The sequence below is a fragment of the Trichomycterus rosablanca genome, chromosome 25 (genome assembly GCF_030014385.1).
Source record: "Trichomycterus rosablanca isolate fTriRos1 chromosome 25, fTriRos1.hap1, whole genome shotgun sequence".
Lineage (NCBI taxonomy): Eukaryota > Metazoa > Chordata > Actinopteri > Siluriformes > Trichomycteridae > Trichomycterus > Trichomycterus rosablanca.
Window position 1 is genome coordinate 9,528,578 of NC_086012.1, and position 27,367 is coordinate 9,555,944.

Consider the following 27,367-nt stretch of genomic DNA (forward strand, 5'->3'; position numbering starts at 1 on the left):
TTTAAATATACCTCCTCAGGTTTGAGGAAAGGAAATGTCACAAGAAACAGGGCAGAGCATATTTGTGAAATGAGACACCTCACTTACTAAAGCATTACTTTACAGCGATGTCATATTAATGACTTCTTATAGACTGTATTGAATACCACTGGCATTAATAAATACACTGTTCAACAGCCAGGTTATGAGCAAGAACTCAACAATGTATCATCGCTCTAGCATCGTCCTAGTTCTTCAATTCCTCAGAGAGCATTTAAAGAAATGAAATGTACTTAAAGGTGATTCATCGATTTCAGGTCATGGTCTGAAGGATGTAAAAGGAAGGAATAAAGAAGGCACCAGTTAGTATTTAAGGGTGCACCCACAGTAACTTTAAGCCAACTTTAGAACAGAAAACAAGATCTGAAAGAACAATGTGGGGGGAAAACAAACAAACCAAAAAAGTGACCAGGGACTCAGGGATAACCAGGAATGCTATTTTTTTTAAACTGGCAATTGGCCATTGTTTGTTGATGGTTTACAGTTAAGCAATCTTTTAGAGATCTATTTAAATATCATACACATGACTTTCACAAGAGTTTCATGTTGACGCTGTTTAAATAAAATAATTATAAAAAATACTGTAACCTGACAGTAATGCCGAACGGTAACATGATTATAAATATCAAGACCAGAACTATATAAACATCTTCTTCCATTGCTCCGTGGTCCAGTTCCGATGCTCACTTGCCCATTGTTGGTGCTTTCAGCAGTGGACCGGGGCCAGCATGGACACCCTGATTGGTATGCGGCAATGCAGCCCCATATGCAACAAACTGTGATGCACTGTGTATTCTGACATCTTTCTATCAGAACCAGCATTAACTTCTTCAGCAATTTGAGCTACAGTAGCTCGTCTGTTGGATCGGACCACACGGGCCAGCCTTCGCTCCCCACGTGTATTAATGAGCCTTGGCTGCCCATGACCCTGTCACCACTTTTAAAGATACTGACCACTGCAGACCGGGAACACCCCACAAGAGCTGCAGTTTTGGAGATGCTCTGACCCAGTCTTCTAGCCATCACAACTTGGCCCTTGTCAAACTCGCTCAAATCCTTACACTTGTCCATTTTTCCTGTGGTCAGTATCTATCAAAAGTGGTCCAAGGAAGGAACAGTGGTAAACTGGCGACAGGGTCATGGGCGGCCAAGGGTCGTTAATGCACGTGGGGAACGAAGGCTGGACCGTGTGGTCTGATCTAACAGACGAGCTACTGTAGCTCAAATTGCTGATGAAGTTAATGCTGGTTATGATAGAAAGGTGTCAGACTCCATGCCTCGACAGGTCAGGACTGTTTTGGCAGCAAAAGGGGGGTCAACACAATATTAGGAAGGTGGTCATAATGTTATTCCTGATTGGTGTGTGCAAATAATTTATTTCTGTCAGGAGACACACCTGATAGCAGACATGCACATTTTAGCACTGTTGAGTAGCACTTCTGCATATGAGCACTAAGTGGGTGTTGAATTTCTGTCAAGTCAGATTTCATTAAAGCACCAGAGGTGGGTGGTGCTGAGGTGTGCTCCTCTTTTTGTTAAAATATCAGTTGTCAAAAAAATAAATATGTTATAAATAAATTTAAACAAAAAAAGATATCTGTTATAAAATAACTGAATGGATTAATGTTTTACATCACGAGTAACAACTTTTTTAATCTACATTAATAAATAAGAATGACAGAGAAACCACTACAGGTTCACCAATTCTTTGTTTGTAACCAGAAACGTGTAATTTCACATAATTTGCTTAAGCAAGACACGCTGCTAACGTCTAAAAATAACATAAAATGAATGATATGCTTTCAAGTTTGTGGCACCATTTTGGTAAAGAAGTCTACAAAAAATGGTTTATGATGTCTGATGTGGAGGAACTCCAGTGGGAAGCTTTGGGATAAATGTGTTTGTGTGGGGGGCATTTATAAGGTCAAGTGCTGTTTTTGGATTAGGAGGCTTTAGACTCGTAATTAACATTAATTACGAGTCTAAAGCCTCCTCATCCAAAATCAGCACTTGACCTTATAAATGCCCCCCACACAAACACACATACACACAATGAAACCTTGTGGAAAGCTTTCCCAAAGCAATAGAGACTGTTATAGGTAAAAGGGGGGTCAACTTCATATTATGTCATATTATGTCAGATTTACTTACATCACCAAGCTGGGTCATTAAAAAGAGTTTCATTCCAATAATTAAACTGCAACATTTGATTTTAATTAGGGCTGGGTATCGCCACTAATTTCCTGGATCGATTCGATTTCCGATTCGATTCGATTTCGATTCAACACATTTAGGCATATTTGAGTTACATTAACAGGTTTTGTTTAAATATGTAAAGATGTTCAGAGAACGAATGTGATAATTGTACAAAGAACACTCATTATTAAAAATATTTGTGTATTTTGTTTACATAAATAATTTATCCAAAACAGAAAACAGTAACATTCATTTTTTATTATTATTTTATATGTCTGACACGCTACAACATTGTAAATGTAATGTAAACATACACCTGGCTGTTGAACAGCTTATGCCAAGTTTACACTACACAACACTCTAATTAACACCTGGTCGCTGTAATGTTCACACTACACGACTGATCGGCGATGGGGGGTTTTACACTACACCATCTATCACCAGGGGGAATCACAGGTGAGCTTCTCTGGTCTCCAAAACTACGTTTTGTCATGAAAACACACGTGAGAAGTGATGAAAGGTTTAATGATACCACGTCCAAACATGCACATCAACAAGTAACGAGAGATCAAAGTTTGTGCGCTGATGAAATAAATGAATCTGAGTGGATTTGGCAACACGAGCAGCATGGCTTGTTCTATGGTGAGTTGGAGGTTAATAAATATTTTGTTTTGTAGAGAACGATCAGGTCAGAAATACTGTAAAACTCGCGTGTGCTGATGTATTCTGATAGAAACTATATTGCGCTCCACCACCTGTTTCCAACCTCTCCCCTGTGTTTCCCCTCGCTGTTTCACACATTGATTGAGAGCCGAGTTTTGATCGCAGAGCGAACACCGAGTTCCTCCTGAATCCAGCACCGACCCGTCGCCGAGCGAAAATCAGTGCAAAAAGTTGTGTAGTGGTCATAACTTGAGCTTCTGCCATGCTAAACTGATGTGCAGGTCAGATCTCGTTGCATGAAAAAACACTGGCTGGTCACGCGACATTAAAGGGGGTAATAGATTTCCGTGTGCACCGTAAAAAGGGGCGTATTTAAAAGATCGATCTCGCGTTTATATGAATCGATATCGGATCGTTCAAATAAAGATCGATTCGAATCGAAAAATCGATTTTATAAACCCACCCCTAATTTTAATAGCTTTTAATTATCCTTAAAAGCCAAAACTAGGCCGCTCAGGTGGCGCAGAGGTAAAACACATGCTAGAACACCAGAGCTGGGATCCTGAGCGGCTCTCTCATAGTTAATGCAATTACCACCTCTGCTGACTAATTGATGGCGCCTGCACAGAGACAGGGAAAAGAGTGCATTGATCAGGGTGTGTCTGTCCATACACAGTGCTGATCCGCATTGCACTCGTCAAAATGTAGGTGAAAAAATGCATACGGTTGATGCCCACGTGTCGAAGCTTTGATCTACTCAATCAGAGCGGGTATCGGCATTGGTGGAAAGGAAGCATGACGCAAATGGGCAGTTGGATGCTATCTTAAATTGGATCTATCTTAAAATGGAACAGTGGTAGCCTAGTAGGTAGAGCTTTGGGCTATTAACTTAAAGGTTAAGAGTTAGAATCCCAGCTCTGCCCTGCAGCCACTGTTGGGGTCTTGAGCAAGGCCATTAACCCTTTCTGCTCCAGGGGCACCGTTCGATGGCTGACCCTGCGCTCTGACCCAAGCTTCCAAACAAGCTGGTATATGCTAAGAAATAATTTTGTGGTACTGTTCATCTGTATATGTATATATGACAAATAAAGGTATTCTATTCTATTCTAAAATTAGTCATGGACTTCCCTATTGAGCTCAGTGTTGTGTTTATGTAGCTAGTAAAAACCAGAACTTGAGTCTTACCCTGTAAAAGAACCCACAACACATCTTCTGATCCGGGTTATGCGAGTACACGCTGCCCTCTGCCGTCTTCTCACTTTCCAGGCCATCTAGAGACTTCAGCTCTGAGAGGGGCACCTCAGTCAGGTTCTTCCTACTCTGGTCCTGACTTTGTCCTGAGCCCGCTGCAGATGTGACACTGGCAGTTACTGGTTGGGATTGAATCTGCACCTCTGTTGTTGTCGTACTGGGTTCTGCTTTCATAGTTGTGTCCTCTTTCTTGTCCTTCTCATCTTGGTTCACCATCTCATCTTGGCTGGATAAATCAGCTACATCAGCATTCCCTTGTAGTGTTTTGGGTTGCTCATTTTCAGACCTCTTTTCTGCTGTATGTACTTTCTCAGTTGTGTCCTTACTTGCAGGACCCTCATCATGCCCCAAGTATGCAAAAGAACTGGTTTGCATTTGGCGAGGGGAGAACCGGCGCAGCCTAGGTAAACTGTCCACTGACTGTGGAGTGTTCAGCATCCGACTCAATGGGGTGACTTTCAGCTCAGTAGGACGTGGAGTGCGTGGGGTCCGGGCATGGAACGATGCAGATTTCCTCTTTATAAGAGCGGGCGAACGATTGGAGGCACGGGGTGACCCAGTGGAGGACAGATTTGGGGACAGGGAACCAACAGATCCGCGACCAGCAACACTACTACTGCGCAGCTCTCGCAAGTGTTTCTGCGGTTGCATATGGGTGTGTGTGTGGGGGGGGGAGATCACCCAGCTTTGTTGGTCACGAAGATGCATGATGTGCTCCTGCTGCTGTGCCAGGCGCTGCATTTCCGTCTGCAGAAAGCTCAGCGATGCATTCAGTCGCTCTATTGAGTGCGTGTACTCCGTCAGGTCCACAACCTCGCCCATTCCTGCCTCATCTGGGGTGGATTTCAATGGTGCCCCATCTGGTTTGCACCTCTCCAATCGAGAGGTGCTCTGGTCTGTATTTAAAGGTTGTGGTTCACTGTTTTGCTTCTCACCTGGAATTGAACTACCGCCCACATCACCTGGTAGCGGCGAGGTGGTTTCTTTGCGTCGTACCACATTGAGAAACGCCGTTTGACCCATCCGTTGTCTGTGATGCGTAAAAGCAGCTTCCACTTTCTTTTTTTGAGCCTCGATAGCTCTGCGTTTTTCCTCCAGCTTCATCTTTAACTGCACCATCTCAGACACTAACAGGCTAGATGGGTCACGGGGTGAGCTGATCAGACTGGGGCTTCGAGCATCAGGTGTTACGGACCTCGCTAACACCCTAGCGTTTGTGACGCTTGTGTCACTTTCGGGCGTATTTCCTCCGCTCCGACCCTCTCCGTGGTTGAGTTTGCGGAACTTCTGCTCAGCGAAGCTTGTCATCCGGACGGCAGCGGAGGACCCAATAGAGGAGGTGGAGCTTGCAGCCAGTGAGCGCTGCCCAAGCAGACTCGGTACGGGGCTGAAACTGCCACCGGTATCAGGTAGAGGACACGATCGGGCCTCGTAATCTTGGTCCATGTCAGAGTAGTCCTTTAGAGATGAGTCTTCATCGTGCCCATCCTGGATGTCCTCTGTGCGCACATGAATTCCCGTGTCCACCTCTGTGGATGTAGAATTTAGCTCTCTGTCGTCAACTTTAGATGGATTGCCATCAGGGTTAGAGTCAGGGTTAGCAGCAGCATGGTCATGGGAGTCACGGGGATGCAGAAAGAAAGCGTTTTCTTCACCGGGTGGACGCAGACGACTGTGGGGGCATTCTGAGTCATGGATGATCTTTAGTGCCTCCTCCATAGTTGGAGCTGGAGGTTTGGGACTAGTGACCTCTGAATGAACTCCATTTGTATACCTACAGAAATGAATAAGTGTTTTAATTTTCCTTCATTTCACTTATTAGCAGTAATTTCTTTGTAATGAACAAATTAACTGTATAAAACTAAATACCTAGAGTTGTTAGGCCTGATGGGTCGATGGTACGATTTTTCTTCATCATCTTTTTCCTCCTGTAACGGTGTGTGCGCGCTACCATTAACAGGCTGGAAAGAGAGGTTTCTCCGCATACCCCATGCTGAGTGGTGAACTTTGAACCCCAGGCCCTCCGAGCTTGCAGACCGACTTAACCCGCGACCGGATGCACCAGCAACTGAGTCATCAAATGGAATCTCAAATGATATGCCGTGGGCTGAAGACCTGTAGCAGAAAGACTGAGATTAGATACACTACACCGACCAGGCATAACATTATGACCACCGGCAGGTGAAGTGAATAACACTGATTATAGCTTCATCACGGCACCTGTTAGTGGGTGGGATATATTAGGCAGCAAGTGAACATCTTATCCTCAAAGTTGATGTGCTAGAAGCAGGAAAAATGGGCGATTTGAGCGAGTTTGACAAGGGCCAAATTGTGATGGCTAGACGACTGGGTCAGAGCATTTCCAAAACTGCAGCTCTTGTGGGGTGTTCCCGGTCTGCAGTGGTCAGTATCAATTAAAAGTGGTCCAAGGAAAGAACAGTGGTAAACCAGCGACAGGGTCACGGCCGGCCAAGTCTTACTAATGCACATGGGGAGCGAAGGCTGGCCCGTGTGGTCTGATCCAACAGACGAGTTACTGTAGCTCAAATTGCTGAAGAAGTTAATGCTGGTTCTGATAGAAAGGTGTCAGACTCCATGCCTCGACAGGTCAGGACTGTTTTGGCAGCAAAAGGGGGACCAACACAATATTAGGAAGGTGGTCATAATGTTATGCCTAATTGGTGTATATGGCTAAGGTATATAGATACCTCGGGTGTTTTAGTTAAAATAGATTATATACTTCCAAAAGTTTGTGATGTCTTTGCCCCCGTGCACAAATCGGTGTCTTTTATGAGATGATTTAATGATTTGGCATCAATGAACTCCAGTGACCTGCACAGGGAGCGTACCATAGCCCTAACTTTAGTGCCTGATGTCACATATAAACAAATTTCCACAGACACTCAGATCTTGTGGAAAGCCTTGCAAGAGGAGTCAAGGCTGTTATAGTCGCAAAAAGGAATGGGGTGCTCCAGGTTTATGAAACTGCCACCAATATCAAGTAGGACACGATCACACCTCGTAATCTTGGCCCATATCAGAGTAGTCCTTTAAGGATTCTTCATCGTGCCCATCATGGATGTCCTTTGTGCGAACATGAATTCTTGTGACCATCTCTGTGTATGTCCAATTTAGCTCCCCATCATCAACCCAGACCTTGGATGGATTGCCATCAGGGTTGGAGTCTGGGTTAGGTGATGCAAAGAGGAAATGGGTGCACCAGGTTTATGATCATGATTTTAGAATAGCATCTCCAACCATCTCTTGTCAAGTGTCCACATACTGTTAGTCAATAACTATTAACATCAATTAACACATTATTATGTTTTTTTGTGGAAGGAAGTAACTTGGTGTTCATAGACTTTTATGTTATAAACAGTAGTGACAAAATGTTTACTACATTTTACCACTGTAAAGGTTACTGTACAAAGTGAGTAAATATAGCCATTAAATCTTCATAGACAAACACTGGCAACAGATATGGTTAAAGCTATATCATAATTGCAACACATGCTAACAGGTTCCAAACTGCTTCTGGAAGTAACCTAATCACGTGAACTGTTACAAACCTCATAATTTGAGTTTCCATGGGCATGCAATGCCAAGTGTATGCAGGACAATGTAAAGTAGGGTTAGGGTTAGGGTTTAGGGTTAGGGTTAGGGTTAGATTGTGGAGAAGTGTAAACCTGTTTCCTATTTCATTAACAAATCTGTCAGATGAATGTTGCTCCCCCCAATGTGTACTGCCAACAGTAAACCAGTAAAAGAGAGTACTTGTTTAGGGTTGTTTTTAACAAGTTAAGTTAGCACTTTTAGTTATAGCAAACAGAACTCAAAGCTAATTGTGTCCTTTTCAGCAGCAGTTACGTAACTGTACATGAAAAAAGAAGCTCTAGTCTCTATACAACTAAACACCCACAATGAGTATTAATAGAGTATGTGGGCATTGTGTAACTGTGTAAACAGTATTTATTTCTAGCTAGTAAAATGATTACATGACTTTTTAAAGTGCATATAAATGTAAAATTATAAAACTTTAAGATTAATTACTGTCATCTTACATATTTACAGTTAGCTTACATTGTTGAGATTACTTGATGTACAGTCAAGCCGGAAAGTCTGCACACCCTTTTTACCTTCTCCACGTTTTATTACGTTACAGACTCATTCTACAGTATAATACTGTAGATTGAGTTCATTTTTTGCCTCAAACATCTACACACAATCACCAATAATTATGAAGTGAAAACAGGGTTTAGAAAATATGCAATTTTATTTTACTAACAAAAATGGTTTATTTAGGGGTTACATATCTTATCCTAATACTTGGTTGATGCACCTTTGGCAGCAATTACAGCTTCAAGGCGACTTGGGAAAGAAGCTACAAGCTTGGCACACTTGTTTCTGGACATTTATGCCCATTTCTCTTGGCATATCCCTGCAAGCTCCGTCAGGTTGGATGAGGAGCATCGGTACTCCATTTTCAGCTCCTTCCACAGATTTAGGTCTGGGCTCTGGCTGAGCCACTCATGGACATTCACAGACTTTTTCAGAAGCCACTCCTTTGTTCTCTTGGCTGTGTGCTTCAGGTCGTTGTCATGTTGGAAGGTAAACCTTCGCTCCAGTCTGAGGTCCAGAGAGCTCTGGAGCAGGTTTTCTTCAAGGACCTCAGTGTACTTAGCTGCATTCATCTTTCCCTCTATTAGGACTAGTCGCCCTGGTCCTGCTGCTGAAAAACATCCTCACATCATGATGCTGCCACCGCCATGCTTCACTGTAGGGATGGCATTAGCCAGGTGATGAGCGGTGCCTGGTTTCCTCCAGACGTGACGCTTGGTATTCAGGCCAAAAAGTTCAATTTTGGTTTCATCAGACCAGAGAATCTTGTTTCTCGTGGTTTGAGAGTCCTCTAGGTGCCTTTTGGCAAACTCCAAGTGGGCTGTCATGTGCCGTCTGGCCACTCTACCATAAAGGTGTGATTTGTGGAGTGCTGCCTGGATGGTTGATCTTCTGATAGGTTCTTCCATCTCCACAAGGATACGCTGGAGTTCTCCATTTATGAATGATGGTGGCCACTGTGCTCTTTGGGACCTGTAAAGCTGCAGCGATTATTCTGTACCCTTCTCCAGATCTATGTCTTGACACAATCCTGTTTCTGAGGTCTGCAGATAATTCCTTTGGCCCCATGGCTTGGGGTTTGCTCTGATATGCGCTGTCAACTGTGGGACCTTATATAGGCAGGTGTTGGCAATCCCCAATTATGTCCAATCAATTGAATTTACCACAGGCGGACTCCAATTACATTGTAGAAACATCTCAAGCAGTATCAGTGAAAACAAAATGCACCTCAGCTCACTTTTGGGTGTCATATCAAAGGGTGTGCACACTTTTGTACATACCATATTTTACATTTTGATTTTTAATAAATTCGCACAAATGTCTAAAAACCTGCTTTCACTTTGTCATTATGGGCTATTTTGTGTAGAATTTTGTGACAAAAAAAAGAACTCAATCTATTATAGAATGAGCCTGTAATGTAATAAAATGTGGAGAAGGTGAAAGGGGTGTGCAGACTTTCCGTCTTGACTGTATAAGGCTAACAATTGTGATAGGCAAAGACCATTATATAGTTTAGTAAATTTGATAATGAGGAACATAACACTAGAGCAGTTGTGGCCTAGTGGTTTGGACTACTTATCGAAATGTCACTGGTTCAAGCCCTATCACTGCCAGGTTGCCACTGTTGGGCCCTTGAGCAAGGTCCTTAACCCTCAATTGCTTAGACAATATACTGTCACAGTACTGTAAGTTGCCTTGGATAAAGCATCTGCTAAATGTTGAAGATGTAAATGTAACTGGCCTTCGATGCCCTTCAACATCATAAAGATAAATTGGAATGATGCCTATGAACCAGGACTTGCACAAACTCATTGCTTAAGCTCACTAACACTTAGATCAATGTTTGATCTATGAAACAGGTTTGGCACATACATGTTGGCATAAAATATTTGCAAACATTTAACCACATTAGCAATCAATCATGCTATACAGTTCCCTTCAATGATATTAACTTTCTTGGTAAACACAAACATAATATAGACTGTAAAAAAATATTCTTTATTGTTCATACTTTTGATATTTCTGGCACATTCCAGCTCATCTTAAAGCTGTCAGAGCATTTTGAAGACCAATTAAGTTTCTCTGCATCACATTTACTGCATAGGAATCATGCGATTAATATTGTTATATATAATATTGCCAAGATGGGCTGAAATGTGCCCCCTCCTTTTTATCTGTCCACATTGGAGTCTTAGAAATCATCAACAACCCCAAATCAGAAAAAGTTGGGAAAGTATGGACAATGCAAATAAAATAAGAATGCATTGTTCCTTACATTCACTTTGACTTTTATTTAATTGCAGACAGTTTGCACCTGAGATATTTCATGTTTTGTCTGCTCAACTTCATTTCATTTGTTAATATACCTCCATTCCTGCATTTCAGGCCTGCAACACATTTCAAAAAAAGTTGAGACAGGGGCAATTTAGGGCTAGTAAATAGGTGAAAAAACTACATAATGATGTGATTCCAAACAGGTGATGTCAACAGGTGATTGTAATCATGGTTTGGTAGAAAAAGCAGCATCCAGGAAAGGCCGAATCTTTTATAAGCAAAGATGATCAGAGGATCTCCAGTCTGTCAACAAATGTGTGAAAAAATGATTGAAATGTTTAAAAACAATGTACCTCAAAGAAAGATGGAAAGGGATTTGCATATTTCTCCCTCTACAGTGCATAATATCATTAAAGGATTCAAGAAATTGGGAGGAATTTTCTGAACGCTCGTGATCTTCCATCCCTCAGACGGTACTGCATCAAGAACCGTCACTCAACAATAGCTGATATAACCACATGGGTGAGGGATTACTTTGGCAAACCTTTGTCAAGCACTACAATACGGAGTTACATGCACAAATACCACTTAAAACTTTACTGTGCAAAAAGCAGCCTTATGTTAACCATGTCCGGAAGCGGCGTCGACTTCTCTGGGCTCGGAGGCATCTAGGATGGACCATCACACAGTGGAAACGTGTATTGTGGTCAGATGAATCTACATTCCAGGTCTTTTTTTGAAATAATGGATGCTGTGTGCTCCGGACCAAAGATGAAAAGGACCATCCAGACTGTTATCAGCAACAAGTCCAAAAGCCAGGGTCTGTCATGGTATGGGGTCGTGTCAGTGCCCTTGGCAAAGGTCATTTACACTTCTGTGATGGCAGCATTAATGCAGAAAAGTACATTGAGATCTTAGAGCAACATATGCTGCCTTCAAGACGTCATCTTTTCCGGGGACGTCCATGCATTTTTCAACAAGACAATGCAAAACCACATGCTGCACACGACCCCGTACTGTTGCACATGTTAAGACGTGTTTGCAGGAAGAATTAGACAAAATAAAACCTAAAACACTAAATCACTTGGTATCTTCGGTGCCAAAACGTCTTTTAAGTGTGGTGAAAAGGAATGGCAACATTATAAAGTGGTAAATGCTTTACTGTCCCAACTTTTTTTGGAACGTGTTGCAGACATTAAATGTAGGAATGGATGTTTATTAATAAATGTAATGAAGTTGACCAGACAAAACATGAAACATCTCAGGTTCATCCTGTCTGCAATCAAATAAAAGTCAAAGTAAATGTAAGAAATATAAGTAAATACTGCCCCAACTTTTTCTGATCTGAGGTTGTACTACTTGTGCAGGTTCCTCAACCAGTCACAAGGACTTTTCAACCTTTTATTAGCCAGTTGATAGCACAGTTGAGATTCAGACTTCAGCAAAAGTGGTCTAGCACATTAGACAGCTGCGTCACCCGAGCGCCGCTCATCATAATTAATCCAAAACTATTACCCTATCAGCTTCAAACTGATCAAACAGAACTGACAAAAACAAAGACATCTGTGGTGATTTATGATACAGCCCAGACAAAACAAAAACCATCCACCTGGCAGATGTTTTGACTAAAGCAGTCTAAATATAACTTAAAAGCTTCAGTGAGGGGGGTTAAAGAGCACTGACCGTTTCTCTATGGGCCACGTCCCCACACACCCATCCACATACGACATTGAGTTTGATCTCTTTAACAAAGCTGCAAGAGAAACAAAGACACTTGGAATTAAACAGTAAATGTTGCAAACAATCCAGATGACATGATCATTTTAAAATATTGTGAATTATACAGTGACTATTTGGGGGGTGTCAAATTTTCAGAGGTGGAAAGTAACAAATTACATTTACTCGTTTTACTCATTTACTAGTTTTTTTGTGTACTTGTACTTTTTAAAGTAGATTTTACAACCAGTAATTTTACTTTTACTTAAGTATGTTTTGTATTAAGAATTGTAATTCATTACATTTTAAATAACTTCCGTTACTGAGTAAAAAAAAACTAAACAATAAAAAAAAAACTTGACATCAAACCTGCACAAACATGTAGAGGTTAAATAATACTGTACCGTTGCAGTCGTAGTCGCAATTGAACTGATACGTGACGTGCCTTGTTCCGTATTTTTATCAATGGGAGAGAAATGCTGCAGATTAGACTGAGACAGGACGATATGTATGAAACAGAAGGAAACTGCTGCTACAGTGGGAATTAGAAAGCGTTTGGTTATTATTTTAAGTAGTGTTCACTTTTAGTGTTAGTAATGTCGTGTGTGCCTGATTATATCAGCATAACCTGTTATTACTCCGCTGTTTAGGTAGCGCGGTGGGCAGAGCGCGTATTTTTCTGCCCTATATTCGAGTCCAGCTTAGGGCGAAACTAAAGTAACACAAGCAGGGCCGGCGCTATGATTTTCAGATTTCTCACTACCCACCTAAGCAACACAGCCAGAACCAGGACTGCATAACAGTGTGTCAGTGTCACTGGATTATGTAAAAATGTTGTTTGCACTATTGAGAAAAAATTTTACATGATGTTCTTTATGTTGTTTTGCCTAAAATATGGTTCAGATGTATTATTATAAAGAATGAAAATAATAGATGTTAAACACCCTAAATAAAACATTTTGATAATGTTCCTATGATGGTGTAAGACAACCCCCCCCCCATGTAAAAATCTGAGTGGCTAAATCCATACATGAACTGCTAATATGCTGCATGGCTGGTGAGCTGTGTGTAGTCTGCTGTATAATTAATCTATGAACTTATGTTGGAAAATTATATCCCTCCTTCTGTTAAAAAAGTAACTAAGTAACGTTTACTCTAAGTACATTTTAAATGAGTTACTTTTCACTTTTTACTCAAGTAGATTTTTAGACTAGTAATTTTACTTTTACTTAAGTAAAAAATCATCAAAGTAATAGTACTTTTACTTGAGTACAATATTTTAGTACTCTTTCCACCTCTGCAAATTTTACAGACCTCGCTTTTTGCAAAAATCACAGATTTCAAAGATTTTATTAAATAACACTCATAAATTGAATAATAGAATAAATGGAAGCTATAATACACAGAACAGCCAAACTTTAATTTCGAATGTAAATCTAGAACATCCAGCAATGGTGCAAGGCTTCATGCTTTGTCTCAAAGATGAAAATACTCGTCTGTGTTTCGACACAGCCCACTCTGCGTCCACATAATTGGTTGGGATCGACAGGCAGTTTCGTTTCATCCAAACTCAGTTATCCTGTCCTCTTGAGTAGTGTTTTAAGCAAATTTTTTAGACATTTTGACAAACCGACTGCTAACTGAATTGCAGTAGGATTGCTAGGGCCGCCTCATAGTGCAAATTAACCAGTAAACGTGAGGCACATGAATTTCAAATTGGCAAATTTTCTGTTACAAGGAAAAGACTCATTTCACGGTTCCTGATGCTGTTTTCACAGCCGTAAATTAGGTAGGGCATTACTAGTAATGTATTTATTTCCCACATTCATGCCTAGAATAATACAATTTCACACACCCTAAAGTGGACCATACCATTTCTTGTCTCGTCTGCCTGCTTTCACTCTCATTATTGGTCGTGTCTTCATTGGAGTTGCAAGTCAAAGGAGGCTCTGTATGTTAATATATGTTAATAAATACCAGCTAACTAGCTTGTTTAATACATTTATTGCTCTCTTGAGTTTCTAAATTAGTTTGTCCACATTGATAATGACCTTCCAGGACTTAATAAGTCTAATTCATTCAAATTATTCCCCAGGCCACCCAAGGAAGATGGGTCAGTGCTGAGTTTGGTTCCTCTCAAGGTTTCTTCTTGTAATTTTAAGGGAGTATTTACTTGCCACTGTCGCCCTTGGCTTGCTCAATAGTGGTTTTTGGTCTGTCGGTCCTGGATTCTTTGAGACGATGTCTATTGTAAAAAGCGCTATACAAATACATTTGACTTGACTTGTTTTGGCCTCTTTTTGGGGGATCCAAGTATTAATTAGGAGGGTCAGACATCCCTCCCCCCCCATCCCCCTGTAATTCAAACCTTGATTTTAACTGTTATCCAAATCAACCCATTATTATGTGCGTTTGTGTTTCCTGCTTTAACACAGAAGACTAAATAAGTGCAGGGTTTTTAGGTACAATTCAAGTGAATTGTTGTAAAAAGGGATTTGAGCCTATGTACACAACATTATGCATGAAAATGAAAAAGTAATATTTAATCTAAAGCTTTTTGGCACTTGGTGACCACTTTTAACATAAAAAAAAAGCTCTTAAAACTCAAGTAGTAGCAGTACCATGTGCAATTAGAGTGATGAGCAACAGCTTTAGTGAATTGAACACTGGTACCTGATAGTTTTAAATATTCATTTAAATGATTCTCTAGGCCACCTAGGGAGGATGGGTCCCTGCTGAGTCTGGTTCCTCTCAAGGTTTCTTCCTGTTTTGTCACTGTCACCTTCCGCTTGCTCAACTGAGGTTTTTGGTCTGTCGGTCCTGGATGCTATAAAGTCTAAAGTCTTTTGTAAAAAAGTGCTATACGAATAAATTTGACCTGACATCACTTCAAAGTTGATTCTGTGATCTATGATCTATTGTAGATATAGATATGTCTTAGTAACGTGTATGCTTACCATTTAAATTTCTAACCCCTCCCAGACATAGTGTATCCTACTTTTATTGTCTAAATTGTAATATTTGCCAAATTTACAGGTCAATGTTTTCTTCAGTTTCTTAAAAACTGTTGAACTGGCCGCTCAGGTGGCGCAGCGGTCAAGTACGCTAGCTCACCAGAGTTGGGGTTTCGAATACATCGTATCGAATCTCAGCTCTGCCTTTCCGACTAGGCTGGGCGGCTGCATGAACAACGATTGGCTGTTGTTCAGGGTTAGAGGGTAAGAAAGTCGAAGCATAGGTCCTCATAACTGGTGCGACTGCGGCCCCTGCTGACTGACTAGTGCCTGCATAGGGCTGAGGAATAATGCTGATGGGGGTGTGGCCCTCCGTACACAGTGTCTGTCAAGTGTATGAACTCGACTCGTGCAGGTGAAAAATGCACTATCTGTACTGACTGTGCGTACCGGAGGGGGCGCATGTCAGTTGAGAGGCGTCCTCAGTCAGCGGTGAAGGGTCGAATCAGTATAGAGGACGCAATCAGGGTAATTAGACACGACTAGACTGGGGGATAAAAATTGGGGGGAAAAAGAGGGGAAAAAATATAAATAAATTTTAAAAAAAAACTGTTGAACTCTTGTTTTGGATTGTTGTTTAGTTACAGGATACACAAACATTTTATTTTTTATTTAATAATATTTATTGTATTTTAGATATGTTTGTCTTTTTTTTTTTTTTATCAGAATGGATACAAACTATTATATATTATATTTACAGTATACATTCTATTTAATGCCAAGAGGCAACTTTTACCTGACTCGTTGCTGCTCGGTGACCTAAAGCGAAGAATACAGAATGCATACAAAAATCAGAAAATAAATGTCATGTTTATAAACAATCAATTGCAGATTTAAAGAGAAGAAATGGATGACCAACAAACCTCTGTGAGTCAGGGCTGTTTGGCCTGTGGATCAGGTTGTGTCTGGTAATGGGAGCCATTTTAGTTGATTCAACTGGGCTGAAAACTGGAGGAAACATAATTAAAAACAACATTTTATAGAACAGTGTACATCTATAGTCTTAATGTGGCATCAAGCATTGCTAAACTAAGTAGTAATAGTCAATTGTCTAGCATAGTTGTGTTGAAACTAGGAAAGACGAAACATATAAACTGGTTCAGTGCACCACAGAATAAGAGTGGATTCATAAAGTATTCAAAGCCCTTGAGGTTCTGTGCACTTTATTGTGTCTTGGATTTAAATCTACATATATATATATAGTTTTATAATTTTAGAGTTTTTAGATGTGTCTACAAACTTTTCACACATAAAGTTTGGCAGATAAGAGTCTGTGTATTGTCATCTTAAGGTCTCACTATGGATGCTTGATGGGGTTTAAGTCTGGGCGTTGGCTGAGCCACTCAAGGACATTCAGGGAGTCATTTTTGTGCTGAAAAGTGAACTGTTACCCCAGGCTGAATTTGTATTCTTATATTTGTCTGCATTCACCCAACCCTCAATTCTTACCAAGACCTCTTGTCTTCGCTGTTGAGAAGCATCCTAACTTCACGATGCCAACAACACTTTGCCTTAGCATAGGGATAGTATCAGCCAGTTTATGGGCAGTGCCTGGGACAGTGGTAGCCTAGTGGGTAGAGCTTTGGGCTATCAACCAGAAGATTGGCAGATCAAATCCAGGCTCTGCTATGCAGCCAATGTTGGGTCCTTGAGCAAGGCCATTAACCCTGTCTGCTCCAGGGGTGGCGTATGATGGCTGACCCTGCGCTCTGACCCCAGCTTCCAAAACAAGCTGGAATATGCGAAGAAAGAATTTCATTGTACTGTACATGTGTATATGTATATATAACAAATAAAGTATATCTTCTATCTTCTGTTAAGTGTTTGGTTAATGGTTAGAGTTTTGAATTCATCTCATCAGTCCAGAAAATATTTTTTTCTAATGTTTCTAAGTTTTTGGCATTAATTATGTAGTGCTGCAAAAAATGGTTGTCCATCCAACATGTTCTACCATCTCTGAGCAGGATATTTGGAGCAATTTTGGATTGACCATTGGTTTCATTCTTGCCCAGTTGCTCAATTTGGCCAGACAGCCAACTCTAGCAAGGTTCAACTGCAGCCACTATAGGGACACTCTCTGGGGACACTTAAAGCCTTAGAAATTGTTTTATACCCCTGCCCTGATCTATGCTTTACCACAATTTGATCACAGAGGTCCACAGACAGTTCCTTGGACTTCATGGCTTGTTGTTGGTCCTGAAAATTCAGTGTAAATTTTGGTCTGGTATAGACCCAGCTGTGTGCCTTTCCAAACTACAACGATCAACCATAACATTAAAACCACCTCCTTGTTTCTACACTCACTGTCCATTATATCAGCTCCACTTACCATATAGAAGCACTTTGTAGTTCTACAATTACTGACTGTCCATCTATTTCTCTGCATGCTTTGTTAGCCCCCTTTCATGCTGTTTTCAATGGTCAGGACCCCACAGGATTACCACAGAGCAGGTATTATTTGAGTGGTGGATCACTGTCAGCATTGCAATGACACATGGTGATGGTGTGTTAGTGTGTGTTGTGCTGGTATGAGTGGATAAGACATAGCAGTGCTGATGGAGTTTTTAAACACCTCACTGTCCCTGCTGGACTGATAATAGTCCACCAACCAAAAATATATTCAGCCAACAGCGCCCCATGGGCAGCGTCCTGTGACCACTGATGAAGGTCTAGAAGATGACCAACTCAAACAGCAGCAATAGATGAGCAATCGTCTCTGACTTTACATCTACAAGGTGGACCAACTAGGTAGGAGTGTCTAATAAAGTGGACAGTAAGTGGACACGATATTTAAAAACTCCAGAAGCACTGCTGTGTCTGATCCACTCATACCAGCACAACACACACTAACACACCACTACCATGTCAGTGTCACTGCAGTACTGAGAATGATCCACCACCCAAATAATACCTACTCTGTGGTGGTTCTGTGGGGGTCCTGACCATTGAAGAATGGGGGCTAACAAAGCATGCAGAGAAACAGATGGACTACAGTCAGTAATTGTAGAATTACAAAGTGCTTCTATATGGTAAGTGGAGCTGATAAAATGGACAGTGAGTGTAGAAACAAGGAGGTGGTTTTAATGTTATGGCTGATCAGTGTATAATTGATTTATATCCAATTAAAATCCACAACAGAATAAAGTGTGCAAATATAATCAGGGGGTCTGAGTACTTTCTGAATCCACGGTAGATTATAAAAGTTCGGTCTGAGGCTTCATGCCTACCTTTGGCTTCAAGCATTCGGGGCTGAACAAAGGAGGGTTTGACCACTTCAAACCACCAAAACAGCTCTGCCATAAACACAAGGTAGTTACTCTAAAAGAAACATACATATACAACTACATTAAAACAAAAATAATGTAGGAGAGAATTCTATTTATGAATATGTATGTTACTAATACATTTAATTCTTTTTGTAACATGCATGGCTGTGAAATAAGTGTTTCAAATGTGGCTAAAACATTTCACGGTGGTAAATATACTATATGGCTAAAAGTAGGAGAACACCCATTCAGAATATTGAATATTTAAGATCCTTCCACAAACACTGCTAACATTTTTTACAACCCCAAATCAGAAAAAGTTGGGACAGTATGGAAAATGCAAGTAAAATAAAAACACAGTGTTCCTTACATTTATTTTGACTTTTATTTGATTGCAGACAGTTTGAACCCAAGATATTTTATGTTTTGTCTGCTCAACTTCATTTGTTAATATACCTTCATTCCTGCATTTCAGGCCTGCAACACATTCCAAAAAAAGTTGGGACGGGGGCAATTTAGGGCTAGATAATAATGAGGTGATTTCAAACAGGTGATGTCAACAGGTGATTGTAATCATGGTTTGGTACAAATGCAGCATCCAAAAAAGGCTGCGTCTCTGATGAGCAAAGATGATCAGAGCATCTCCAGTTTGTCAACAAATGCGTGAGAAAATTATTAAAATGTTTAAAAACAATGTACCTCAAAGAAAGATTGGAAAGGATTTGCATATTTCTCCCTCTACAGTGCATAATATCATTAAACCATTCAAGGAATCGAGAGGAATTTCAGTGCATAAAGGCCAAAGACGTCTGTGATCTTCAATCCCTCAGATGGCACTGCATCAAGAACCGCCACTCAACAATAGCTGATATAACCACTTGGATGAGGGATTACTTTGGCAAACCTTTGTCAGGCACTAAAATACAGAGTTACATGCACAAATGCCACTTAAAACTTTACTGTGCAAAAAAGAAGCCTTATGTTAACCATGTCCAGAAGTGGCGTCGACTTCTCTGGGCTCGGAGGCATCTAGGATGGACCATCACACAGTGGAAACGTGTATTGTGGTCTGATGAATCAGCATTTCAGGTCTTTTTTGGAAAAAATGGACACCGTGTGCTCCGGACCAACGACTAAAAGGACCATCCAGACTGTTATCAGCAACAAGTCCAAAAGCTAGAGTATGTTATGGTATGGGGCTGAGTCAGTGCCCTTGGCAAAAGTAATTAACACATCTGTGATGGCAGCATTAATGCAGAAAAGTACATTGAGAGCTTAGAGCAACACATGCTGCCTGCAAGACGTCATCTTTTCCAGGGACGTCCATGCATTTTTCAACAAGACAATGCAAAACCACATGCTGCACACATTACAAAGGCATGGAGGAAGAGGGTACGGGTACTGGACTGGCCTGCCTGCAGTCCTGACCTGTCCCCAATAGAGAATGTGTGAAGAATTTTGAAACGAAAAATGTGACAACAACGACCCGTACTGTTGCACATCTTAAGACGTGTTTGCAGGAAAAATGAGACAAAATAAACAATAAATCACTTGGTATCCTTGGTGCCAAAATGTCTTTTAAGTGTGGTGAAAAGTAATGGCAACATTATAAAGTGGTAAATGCTTTAATGTGTTGCAGGCCTGAAACACAGGAATGGATGTTTATTAATAAGTAAAATAAAGTTGAGCAGATAAAACATAAAATATCTCAGGTTTATCCTGTCTGCAATCAAATTAAAGTCAAAGTAAATGTAAGAAACTCCATACTGTCCCAACTTTTTTTGATTTGGGGTTGTACTTTTAGGTCAGACTGTACATTTTTAGCTGTGTGTTGTGCTGATTGCAAAAGAAGCTCTTGTTCTGGATAGAAACTACAGTTTGGCCCTTATCAAAGTCACTCAGGCATTTTTGCTGATCATATCTGCTGCAGTCGACACATATAGTATGAGTAAGTACCATCAGAGCAACTTTTAGGATAATCCTGACAGGCGCACGCACAACTGTTATGAAATAGACATTAATTACGTGCATATTTAGGGATGGTTCCAATGTTTTGGCTCATCAGTGTATGTCTCTCACGCACTTTACCCCTCTCTTACCCAAGATTCATGACAATGATCAAGGTGACAATGTCTTTGACAGTCGAGCTTACCAAGTTACAGACATCACTTACAGTAATACAGTACTAAGAGTTAAATGCACCAAGCATTTTGTACACAAATGTGCCACATTCTGCTGAAAAACATGCTGTGTTGTGTACATGGCAACACACCAAGAAGAAATTACTGCAGAATTTATTGTAATTATGATTATTTTTTCTATCCCCGTCATTTTCACCCTTGTGACAGTTGAGTCTTGTACTGTGTCAAAGCCGCCAGCACATCCTGACACCATTAGAATGCACTCACCCTCTCACACACATTTATCTCGCACACATTCTTGTACCCTTACTGCACAGTGAGTTATTCATACATTCAGCCTAACAGGACACTGGACAAATTGAAATCTCCAATAAAATCCATTACTCATATACAAAAACTGCTTAAGATGTCTGTATCCAGTTTATTTTTACCAGAATCCTAATCTTATTCCATTTATAATATTAATTCTCATATTGATACCAATCAGATTATTCATACAGCTACACGTTTACCCGGTAGGCATATTTAAACAAATAGCTGAAAAGCTTTGCATTATAAAAATACACCGATCAGCCATAACATAAAACCACCTCCTTGTTTCTACACTCACTGTGCATTTTATCAGCTCCTATTACCATATAGAAGCACTTTGTAGTTCTACAATTACAGACTGTAGTCCATCTGTTTCTCTGCATGCTTTATTAGCCTCCTTTCATGCTGTTCCTCAATGGTCAGGACTCTCCCAGGACCACCACAGAGCAGGTATTATTTAGGTGGTGGATCATTCTCAGCACTGCTGTGACACTGACATGGTGGTGGTGTGTTAGTGTGTGGTGTGCTGGTATGAGTGAATCAGACACAGCAGCGCTGCTGGACTTTTTAAACACCTCACTGTCACTGCTGGATTGAGAATAGTCCACCATACAAAAATATATCCAGCCAACAGCGCCCCATGGGCAGCATCCTGTGACCACTGATGAAAGTCTAGAAGATGAACAACTCAAACAGCAGCAACAGATGAGCGATCGTCTCTGACTTTACATCTACAAGGTAGACCAACTAGGTAGGAGTGTCTAATAAAGTGGACAGTGAGTGGACGCTGTATTTAAAAACTCCAGCGTCGCTGCTGTGTCTGATCCACTCATACCAGCACAACACACACTAACACACCACCACCATGTCAGTGTCACTGCAGTGCTGAGAATGATCCACCACCTAAATAGTACCTACACTGTGGTGGTCCTGTGGGGGTCCTGACCATTGAAAACAGGGTGAAAGCAGGCTAAAAAGGTATGTAGAGAAATAGATGTACTACAGTCTGTAATTGTAGAACTTCAAAGTGCTTCTATATGGTAATAGGAGCTGATAAAATGGACAGTGAGTGTAGAAACAAGGAGGTGGTTTTAATGTTATGGCTGATCGGTGTATGTCCCAACAAATAAGCTTTGGTCAGAAACTGACTTCTGTACTATGTTATCAGCATAAACAGATGTTTATATTGTGCCATAAGCATAAACAAGTCATAAACAAATTTTACTACTAGGCCGCCAATGTAAAAAGATGTCTGTACTTGCACCAGTGTAAACATACAAATGACTAAACCAGTGTCAAAGAGGTTAAAACCATGTTGGCCCTAATATAGATGATATGGATTAAACTATGCATGGTTTGAACTAATACATATTGTTCTAAAACACTTTGCAGACCTACTCAAACTGTACCCAAACATTTGTAGAATGTATGGCTCGGTGGGTGGCACTGTCGCCTCACAGCAAGAAGGTCTTGGGTTCCATTCTTAGGTGGCGTTTGCATGTTCTACCCATGTCTGTGGGGGTTTCCTCCAGTAGCTCTGATTTCCTCCCACAGTCCAAAGACATGCAACCAAAATTGCCGTAGGTGTGAATGTGCCAGGAGGAATATACTGGACAGGGTGCCAATCCATTGCAGGACTTCAGCCATCCCCCCAACAAAGCCAGTCATGCATGTATGGATGCTTGGCTGGCTGATAACACCGGTAAGATTTGAACCCGGATCTCTGTGCTGATGGGCTGGCATAGTATAATAGGACTGAATTGGCATATTGAGAGAACAATCATTCAAGGTCATCTGTCTGTGAGCTCAAGTTGAGGAGCAATTTGGTTATGCTGCAGTTAGGCCCAAATAATCCAGAGTAAAAAAGAACAGCATACAGCATCTTTGTGTACGGTCTAGACCACAGTTGAGCATTGTACTGCCCACGGGCCACATCTGGCCCTTTGGCTGTCCCTGACTGGCCATGACTGGAGCAGTCCAGACCATAATGGTGATGTTTTTACTCGGCCTGCTTCTCATTTTTATTGCCTGACTGTAACATCTACTCTTACCAGTACCATCTTATCAAAACTGTACAATTTACTGCCCTTTTTTATGAAGAGATAAAATTAATATTGAGCAGAAATTAACATTAAGTTCAGCCTATTGTTCAGGCCCTCCAGAACAGTCCCAGTCTCTCATGTCGCCCCTTGCAAAATGTAATTGCCCACCCCTGGTTTATACACTCATAGCTCTCTAGCTGTAATATTGTCCATGATTCAGTTCCTCCATACAGATTTAAACAAGGCACTGGTCATCTCTTCCACCCACACTACTTTCTCCTACAGAAAACACTTCTGCCTATTAGGATGCCTGCGGTAGCTGGTGAACGACTCCCGGGTTCCCGGCGAAGCAGGCGTTACAGAGCTCAGGAAACAAAGGCTGTAAATAGAAAGCCTTCTAATTAGGGCTGATTGCCCGCAGCTGGGAGCTGGCTTATTTAAGCCAGCTCTGCGCAGCAGTGGGTGTCGCACCTTTTGTTCTTTTCTCTCTCAGTGGCAGTTCGTCCATGCTCCTTTTTAGGGTCAGCAGGTATCCCCGGGTGGCAGCTAGGCCAGTCGGGTGTGTAGACTGAAAGGTCGAGGTAAATAGCTTGTTTTATTTCCTCTAGGGCCAGTGTGGTGCGACGCCGTGCAGTCCGCGAACTGCTTTTGTTTTTATCTTGCCGGGCTTGCGCTAGCGGCTTTGCTAACCGCTAGCATCAGACACCGGTGAAAGTCCTTTTCTAATAAACGCATTACCGTTATTGTGTCCCGATCTCGTAACCGCTGGGTGGCGACGCCGTTAAGCACTCGGCTGGCGAGCCTACTTCCCCGGTTCGAATCCCGACCATAGCTGTGTCTGTCGTCACTGATTCTATTTCTCTCTTTTTCAGATCGGCGTGCTTTTCTCTTGGAGAAGCCAGTTAGAGTGTTCGCCGATTGTGCTCCGCCTTGACCACCGCTTCCTGGGTTGGTCTACGGCGAGCGTTCTTCTCCTATTGCGGTCCTACCGCAGCGCTTAGCAGCGCTTTTTGTTTAATTAAAAACCCGCGCTCGAATAGCGCGGTGGTAACGCACCCGGCGTGCACCGGCACGACCCTGGTTCGCGTCTCACCTCATGTTTATATTTTTCTTCTCTTTCTCAGTTTCCATTGTCCGCAGTGTCAGCGACATTATCGGAGTTTCCAATTGTTTTTGGTTGTTCCAGTTTTTACCTTTTTTTGTATTTTGCTTTAAAAGATAAATAAATAAAATTATTCTTTTTATTTAAAATCTGCGTTTGAGTCCTACCTTCTCCCACATAACACTGCCAAGCCAATTTAATGTTTCCTGTACCCCTACTATTACAGAAGCATTATTTTGTTACACTTTTTCATCATGACTGACTGGCAAGTAGAACACCTCTCTATTCTGATTGGTTAAATTCTGCTTGCCACCTTTATCTGTTTGACGTTTTTACTTGTAATTGCACTTTCTTTCAAAGCTGAACGTACTTCATGACTAATGACCACAACAAGAAATTTAATGACAGCAAAAACTGCACTAAATGCTGTTATTAAAAACTGGTTTTTGCAGGAACTTGTTTCAAATAAGCAACATAACGTGATTAACGTGTTTTACACACTTGACCTAGTATGCAATTTAGGGCTGTTTTGCTTAAAGGGAGGAGAATACAGGGCACAATCAATTTTATAATGTGTCAAGCTTGAAAATCTTTCAGAGTGTGCTGAGAAGTTGTCTTTATTTGATGGAAGGGCAGGTATTAATCTGTTGCACAATTGCAACAGTAATTGCTTCAAGAAGGAGACTATAAGAAATACACCGATCAGCCATAACATTAAAACCACCTCCTTGTTTCTACACTCACTGTCCATTTTATGAGCTCCACTTACCATACACAATTATTAACTGTAATCCATCTGTTTCTCTGCATGCTTTGTTAGCTCCCATTTCATGCTGTTCTTCAATAGTCAGGACTTTCCCAGGACCACCACAGAGCAGGTATTATTTAGGTGGTGGATCATTCTCAGCACTGCTGTGACACTGACATGGTGGTGGTGTGTTAGTGTGTGTTGTGCTGGTATGAGTGGATCAGACACAGCAACGCTGCTGGAGTATTTAAACACCTCACTGTCACTGCTGGACTGAGAATAGTCCACCAACCAAAAATATATCCAGCCAACAGCGCCTCGTGGGCAGAGTCCTGTGACCACTGATGAAAATCTAGAACATGAACATTTCAAACAGCAGCAACAGATGAGCGACCGTCTCTGACTTTACAACTACAAGGTGGACCAACTAGGTAGGAGTGTCTAATAGAGTGGACAGTGAGTGGACACGGTATTTAAAAACTCCAGCAGCGCTGCTGTGTCTGATCCACTCATACCAGCACAACACACACTAACACACCACCACCATGTCAGTGTCACTGCAGTGCTGAGAATGATCCACCACCTAAATAATACCTGCTCTGTGGTGGTCCTGTGGGAGTCCTGACCATTGAAGAACAGGGTGAAAGCAGGCTAAAAAGGTATGTAGAGCAACAGATGTACTACAGTCTGTAATTGTAGAACTACAAAGTGCTTCTAGCTGATAAAATGGACAGTGAGTGTAGAAACAAGAAGGTGGTTTTAATGTTATGGCTGATCAGTGTATGTTTAATATAGTAAAATCAAGCACCAGTTTTTCCAACCTGTTGACATTTTGTTAGATGCCAGAGGCCAAAATATTGCTGTACAGTCAAAGTCAGAGAGTCACATAAAGAGGAGCCAGAATTTTTTCAGAAGCCTTGACTTTTTGCACACTTTGTGCTTTGGATTTGATTTTAAATAACAACCCTTAGAGTTGTTAATACTGAAGGGACTGGGAGCAAAGCAGCTGCTACTAACTGGACCTGGTGGTGAGCAGCTGTGTTACTGAAGAAGCTGGAAGCAGTGATGCTATGGTACTAAAGGTGCTTGGAGAAGAGTTGATGAACCTTAAGGGGCTGAAGGCTGATCTGCTGGTACTGAAAGGACCATGAGCTTAGCCACTGGTAGTAAAAGGACTGGGAGCTGAGCAGCTAGGGTACTGAGGGGGCTGGGAGAAGAGCGCCTGCAGCAGACAAAATGTGGGATTGTCTGCTGGGTGGGAAAAAATGATGCCTACAGCAGACAAAATAAACCAATTGTTTGCTGGGTGGGAAAAGACCAAACTAAAAAGGGAGTGGGGTAAAGATCCAAAAGCTAAAAAATAATAATGTTTAAAATTTTTTTGAATCGCAGCTTTGCTACCGATCGGCTGGGCACCCCCTAGCAGGTGTAACTGGCCTGCAGCAGACAAAACAGGCCACTAGTCTGCTGTGTAGGAAAAAGAGGTAGGGTAAAGATCCAAAAGCTAATAAATAGAATCCCGGACTAAAATGACAAAAATATAAACCTAAATAAAACAGATTAATTTATTTAAATAAAGTATGCATACCTTTTTACTATACATTTATTTCATCCTACACACACTACACACTAAAGAATGCAGTATTTACATTATCAGCACAGTGCAGTTTTGAAGATGTGCTATCAGAAGAAACACAGTTACTGGGTCCCTGACAGGTGCCCCTGTAGCACAAAAGCACAAATGCAACCACACATACCTCATATAGAATGAAAAAGAAATCAAACTTAACTGACTGACAAACATTCGGTGGGATTTCTTTGGTTCTTACCTTAAAAGAGCTGGAGGCGTAGAGCATGTCCTCCAGGGTGAAGTGGCAGCAGTTGTTTAGGTTGTCCCTGCAGAAGTTCTGGATGAGCTGCAGATTGTACAGACTGTCAGCCAATGACATTGTCTCCTTCACACAGATATCTGCATGGGGTGGGAACAGAGCGGTCTCAGCCAATAAAAGATCACAGATATGTGTGTATGTGTGTGTGTGTGTGTGTGTGTGTGTGTGTGTGTGTGTAGAGAGAGAGAGATCGGGGTGGGGGTAAAAGAAAGTGCACTGTCATGAGTGGAATGCTGGAGTCACGGGGTGGAGAAGTGTTTAGGTTTGAATAACTGCCCCACTCTTCTCTCTTTTCTGCACCCATTGGTTTGCTGCTATTTTTATATATAGTCTTCTGTCTTTCTATTGCTATTTGTTTCACTCACTATAAGTGTCTGAGACCCTGGTACAGAGATGTTCACAAGTCACAAAATACGAGTCAGAGTCAAGTCACGAGTCTTTAGACTAGAGCCTGAGTCAAGTCACAAGTCTTTAGACTAGAGTCCGAGTCAAGTCACAAGTCTTTAGACTACAGTCTGAGTCAAGTCACAAGTCTTTAGACTAGAGTCCGAGTCAAGTCACAAGTCTTTAGGCTAGAGTCCGAGTCAAGTCACAA

The 27,367-nt window shown here is 41.4% G+C and overlaps 1 protein-coding gene across 2 annotated transcripts in view; it reads right to left on the reverse strand.

Annotated features, from left to right (window-relative positions):
- camsap2b (calmodulin regulated spectrin-associated protein family, member 2b) overlaps positions 1 to 27,367 on the reverse strand; it is an 82,218-nt gene that overhangs the window by 15,212 nt on the left and 39,639 nt on the right. For both annotated transcript variants that reach the window (XM_062987449.1, XM_062987448.1), the window contains exons 6-12: positions 26,713 to 26,852; positions 18,500 to 18,590; positions 16,136 to 16,220; positions 16,009 to 16,031; positions 12,226 to 12,295; positions 6,019 to 6,264; positions 4,084 to 5,923 (exon numbers count right to left, since the gene is read on the reverse strand). In XM_062987449.1, coding sequence (XP_062843519.1) covers positions 4,084 to 5,923; positions 6,019 to 6,264; positions 12,226 to 12,295; positions 16,009 to 16,031; positions 16,136 to 16,220; positions 18,500 to 18,590; positions 26,713 to 26,852 — 2,495 coding nt within the window. The remainder of the gene's footprint in view (positions 1 to 4,083; positions 5,924 to 6,018; positions 6,265 to 12,225; positions 12,296 to 16,008; positions 16,032 to 16,135; positions 16,221 to 18,499; positions 18,591 to 26,712; positions 26,853 to 27,367) is intronic.